Here is a 6,000-nt window from a genome sequence, read left to right as displayed (position 1 = left end):
GGGAAATGCCTGTCCCCGGTTCCAAAATTGTTGTATGCTATTCCCAGGGTAGAACAAAGATCCGACAAAAAAAAAAAAGGGAGGCGATATTTTGACATTTGATATGGAGCTGCAAAACTAAGGAAATGGAGACCGTTGGAGCCTTTTTACTCTTTTTTTTCTCCTTCGTGTCCATTCACTCGCCCCGAGACAAAAAAGGAGACTATTTGATGACAAAGAAGATGAACATGAGATGTTTGGTCACGAGTTATGGATATCATTAATTATTATGGATTGATCTTCCCAAGGGAGGGAAATTTAGAGACGCAGGGAGAGAGAGAGAGATCGGAAAGATGAAGCTGTATCTGATAATTTGATACGGTACTCTTATAATTAGCCATTTAACTCTTCGCTCACTCGGCTCAATCGACTATCTTGGTCCGACCTGACACATCTTTAAGCCTCTTAGAGCCTCTAGTTAGTGGCTACTGCAGTAAACTATTCGCTGTCTGTCTCAACTATGCGCGTAGGTCTTTCGTCTTTCCGATTCTTTGGCGGCCAACAAGCATCGAGATTCTCAGACAAGAGGCGTTCACAGTTCCTTTGTCCACCGGAGCCGCGGAGTCCTTGAATAGATACGGATACAGCAGATAGAAACAGAGGCAGAGACAATTGACGCCACTACTACGGGCGCCCTACTCTCGGCGGCGGAGTGACCGTCTTTGTGTCTGAGAAACAAACTGAACTGACTTGTTGTTGTTTAACCACTTGACAGGTTGCTTATCCAATCCCGGAGCGACGTTGATTTTTCTGAACAAGACTAACTTGGATAGAAGCCGGGACTAACAAGCCACGGACAAGACGCGATGGATTACGCTCGAGTGTTCACTTGCTGATCGGGAGGCTTGAATGGCTCTCCGAATTTAGACTCCAGGTCTTGGTATGTTTGTATGGGGAGACAAACCGGATACTTGGAACTGTATCCGTAGCATGACAATCAATTACCAAGTTTGATGAGATCGAGATATTCAATGCTTAGACTATTCAATGTTGTTTATGGATGAAGAACAACATGCAGATTAGTCTAGCCCTTCAAAGCAAAAGCAAAAGAAGGCATAGATCTAAATAACTCCACCATGGCTTGTGAACCCTTTTTAGTGGCTTTATTGTGGACTAATTGGGTTGTCTTCGAGGTTGATTCTCTTTGACTGCAGGGTGAGTTGAGTTGAGAGCTTCTTTGTTATGGCAATGGCCATGATCAAGGTATCCATGTTTCGGTGATCATCTTGGACTTCTATTCTCATGATACCTCATTTCGCGAAATTCATGTTACTGGGTCGACGCTTGTCAGGTCATGGATTGATCGTCATTCATCAAGTCATGGGTTTGATAGTCGAGATGGAGCCGTTGGGATTTTAATATGCATCGCGGGACGGGAAGACGCATCGAATCGTATCTCAGACCTTGAGTATACCTTCACCGCTTCTTAATTCATAGCTATGATGTAACATGACATATTGAGTAATTGTGTAAGAGACGAGACATGAACAAGAGTTATTCTAGTTATTCATTGGATGTCGGCTCATTGTGTCAAGGCTGAACCTGAACCAGAAGCAGAAGTCAGAACAGGGGGCAGACCCTAAAAGGAATGGGTGTCGAAAATAAACGGTCGATCATTCACGCAATAAGATCAAGTTTTGATGGGTTTGATGGCTAAATCGAGATGATGAACAAAGAATGCGTTCTATGAATAGCCAAGATTCGAGTCTCTTTCAAGACATACATAGTAGATTCAATCTCTATTAGTAGATGAGCACCGATAAATGCGTATGCAATTGTTCTTATGTCTATTTAGAATTAAACTTCTTTGTTCATGGTTGTATTCTTTATGCGAACGGTACAGTACAAACTTTCATAAGAGGGATAGAGAGAATGAGACCCATTGGTTTGGGTCTGTTCAAAGCTGGGCTGACGTTTATGTCAGTGCAACCAAACCAATCCATGCATATATCCATCCCTTAGAAGCAGAGATGGAAGCCGGGAATGAGGAGTTAATTACAACCTTGACCTTGATCAAAGATGGATACGATTAGATCATTACCAAAGAGGAAGAAAGTAAACAAATGTCACTGATGAGTAGATGGTCGTTGTAAAGTATGGAGAAGACCAAGTTTGATGCAAAACATTCAAATTCGACTGCATATCATCCAATTCAAGGCACAGGCTTCACAAACATTCATAGCTCAGGTAGGTTTAGCTCCCGTAGCTCTGCTCTTCTACCAAGGCACAGCACATCGAGCACAGCATAGCGAGCATAGCACAGTAAGTGCTTAAAGAGTTATGTACCTTAGTCCACTGAACTGCCCTGTCCTTCCTACTAAGCGCCCAGACATGGAAGCCCTTCCAGGACAGGTCACAGCTGCAAGGATGGCCCACCTCCGCTGAGCAACCGCCCGCCATGCTCCGGGGCGACGTCCATTCAACAGCGACACAGGCCTGGCAAGTGGGCAAAGACCTGGCTGGGGAGGGGGACTGGCGTGGGATCTGATTTGCTTCACCTTTACCAAATAGGACAGGGCCATTGCTTTGCTGCAGGACAGTAGCAGTAGTTTGGATCTGTGCTTGTCTTGTGCCTTGTGCCTTGACGGAGGTAAGGTAAGGTACGTAGTGAGGCCCTGAAAGTGAGGTGCCTCCAAGAAAAAAGAGGGCACTTGTCTAGTCCCAGTTCAGTCCATCCGTCCCACTTGACTTCCCATGACTTGCACACCCTCTCTTGTTCTCACACCCGACCCGACACCTCTGGGCTTGCTCTTACTTTGTAGGTACAGGTAGGTCCTTGCCTTGCCTTGCCTTAGTTGGACCCGACTTCTTACCTTACCCGTCAGGTCCCACGGGTCAGGGAACTGGGCGTGCAATTCCTCGTCCACTAAACTCCACTGTAAGTCGGTGCTCCCCAGCGACCCCCAGGGCCCCAGTACGCTCCCAAATCACCCCTAACAACCTTGGTGGGATCGCCTGGGAAAAAACCTCCAGCCGGGACGGGTTTTGCCTGGACTGGGCTTGAGTTGAATCCATTCAAAAGCCTTCTGCTCCCGCATTCACATCTTCCCTTTCCCACTTCATCCCGTCCCGACAACTAGAACTCTTCCAGAGGCAAATTACGGTTACAGTTACGGTTTAGCCATCGTTTATACATCTCCAACTTAGAATCAACCAACCATCCATTCATCCATTCGCTCTTCTTCCACCCAACTACAACTACAACTACTCTCGACACCCACCATTAGAAGGAAAAGAGGTCACTTAGAAGGAACAACAGAAAGAAAGAAAAAAAAAAGAGGGGAACTTTCAATTCTCTCTGTCTCGGTGTGCTTGTAGTCTTACAGTACTCTCAGAGTAACCTTATCTCTACGTTCTGCCCTTTTGCTTCCCGTCCGTCTTAGTACTGGACTGGACTGTGCGTATTTCTGCCTTGTGCGATTCGGTCCTCCGCCATCCGCCCAGCAACCGCCCACACCCCCGGTCAATTGGCACCCGGCTTTGGTCTGCTCTCGTCTTCGATCCAAACCCAGCCTTCCATCTCGATCCCTCTCGAGATAGACTGAGACGTCGACGTCTTTTCGACTCAACTTATCGTGATTTAACGACTCCTTTTATATCGTCGATTCACGATTCCGTCCTTGTCGAGTTTCGTTCGTCCCTCCTTCAAATGTACTTCGAACGATTATAACGACCGACAAACACGACATCGTCGACCCCCCCGCGAGCCAATCTCCCGTCCATTATCTACTCCTTGCTTCGCTATCGAGTCGATTTTAATACATACGATACGATACGATACAATTCCCTTGACTGCATTCAAGGATTTCGCTCAGACCCTTGTTCAATAACATTATAGAGGTGTTACTGCAGCATTGACTTACTGCAGAACTACCTCTTCACTCCTCCGTCGCCGTGTCTTCGATATCGAATAGCTCTTAGTAGCCGACTGCTTCGACAGAGCTCGACTCAACTCGAGTTCCCTCGAATCGTCCCGCTGCTTCATCTTCATAATCACAATGGAAGCATCATCTCCTTTAGCGGCGCTGCATCGCCCGTCAATGCTCCCTAGCTGGGGCAGCAGAGACGTCTTTCGCGGCCACCCTCACTACGCATCTTCTTCTGTTACATCTGCCAGCATGAGCCTGCGTGAGCAAATGCACAAGCACTCTACCGGCGACTACTTCAACGTCAAGGACGTTCGAGGTTCTTCGCCTGCTGCGAGTTTGGCTGCTGATCTCTCCCAGAACTTTCGACTTGACAGCGAATCAAGGTTTGTTCTGATGCCTAGTACTCAGTTTGAAAGTGTCTTGGTTAACATGCTTCCAGTCCCAAGTTCCCCACTCCTCGAAGAGCACTCTTCACTGCTGGCATGATGGGCACCTTGGAAGGTCGAGGTGAGCAAGACCCAACTACGGTCTAGAACGCAGAACCTCGTGGCTAACTGGCATGTTTCTATAGATTCCGTCACGACTCCCCCATTGCCATCCTCATCACCTGCGCCGCTCAAGGAGCTGATGGAGATCTCTCCTCTACCTCACAAGACCCCTTTCTTTACACAGTTCGAGATAACATCTCCAACTCCCGGGTCTACTCCAGCCGCTGACGAAGAAATGGTGCTTGATTCTCCTGCTCCCATCTCTCGGCAGTCTTCCTTGGAACCGCCCAAGCCCATCATGGCTGAGTCAGTCTCATATTCCCACATTCCTCATGGAACACCAACTGACGTCTATCAGAAACCGTAGAATAGCTATGCCTCGACGACCTTCCCTAACAAGGATGAAGGGTTTCAGTACAACGGCGGTACCGAGCCGTCAGGCTGACAGCGTTGACACAACGCCATTTCGCTTTAGTGCTGGAGGAGCTCGCCTCAACCACACCAGCTCAAACCTGTCACTTAGCGAATGCTTCGAGTCAGCATCACCGCCTCAGGAGCGCAGGCCTGCATCGGCCAACAGCCCCTGCCCTGGTATGCCAGCCGGCCGTGCTAGACCCCAGTTTCTCAACTTCAATGCATGCTCACGCAACAATGGCTCTCCTTCCATGAACTCACATGCCCGCCGACAGGCGAACCCCTTTCTGAGGAATCGCAAGCAGTTCCGTCGCTCATTGAGCATGTTCGAGCATCCTGCTGACGTCATGAAGAGCAACTCAGATGGCGAGGAGACTACCTCTCCTGCGCTTCAATCGGTTATGGATGTGGAGGAGAGCCAAGAGCCCGTCCTCCCCCATTTCCTTATGGAAGACCCTACCGACACTATTCCTCGCATCAGCCGCGAAACCCTCGTTGACGTCTTGGACGGCAAGTACAGCTCCCACTTCGACCAGAAGATCGTGATCGACTGCCGGTTTGAGTACGAGTATGAGGGTGGTCACATTGATGGTGCTGTCAACTACAATGACAAGGAACTACTTACAAGCCAGCTCTTCCAGACTCCCATGGACGGCCGAACCCTCCTTATCTTCCACTGCGAGTACTCAGCCCACCGTGCCCCCCTTATGGCTCGCCATGTTCGATCCGAGGACCGCACTGTGAATGCTGAGCACTACCCCAAGCTTACATATCCTGAAGTCTACATCCTAGACGGTGGATACTCCGGTTTCTTCACCGAGCACCGGGGTCGATGCTATCCTCAAGAATACGTTGAGATGTCAGACGAGGCTCACCAGCGCACTTGTGAACGCGAAATGGGTCGATTGAAATCTCGTAAGGGTCTCAGCCGAGCCGCTACTTTTGCCTTTGGCCAACGTGAGCCTTGTGTGGACGAATCTCCTACTGCACCCAGTAGACCTCACTCACGAAACCTCCATGCACCTATCTCCCGACTTGGTGCCTCTCCGATCATTGGCGAGCGATCACATGCCCGCCGTATGGCCTCATACTAGACGTACTGATCTTTACGACTTGGTCTCTTTGCTGCACGTGGTTGAGCCTGACTCTCCTGGTGCTGGTCTCACCTTGTCCGCTCTTCAGGTCTATGG

At 49.0% G+C, this 6,000-nt stretch overlaps 1 protein-coding gene across 1 annotated transcript; it reads left to right on the top strand.

Annotated features, from left to right (window-relative positions):
• Positions 1–4,037: 4,037 nt before the first annotated feature.
• Positions 4,038–5,904, top strand: FIESC28_10402 (uncharacterized protein; the record flags this gene model as incomplete). The annotated part of the gene is made up of 4 exons (XM_031164534.1): positions 4,038–4,291; positions 4,348–4,415; positions 4,480–4,702; positions 4,755–5,904. The coding sequence occupies 4 exons, from the start codon at positions 4,038–4,040 to the stop codon at positions 5,902–5,904; spliced, it is 1,695 nt and encodes a 564-aa protein (XP_031011486.1).
• Positions 5,905–6,000: the final 96 nt, after the last annotated feature.

The sequence above is a fragment of the Fusarium coffeatum genome, assembly GCF_003316985.1.
Source record: "Fusarium coffeatum strain FIESC_28 chromosome Unknown BRIP53273_contig_302, whole genome shotgun sequence".
NCBI classification, from domain to species: Eukaryota; Fungi; Ascomycota; class Sordariomycetes; order Hypocreales; family Nectriaceae; genus Fusarium; species Fusarium coffeatum.
Note: the sequence above shows the minus strand (reverse complement) of the source record. Positions and strands in the feature narration are given on the sequence as shown.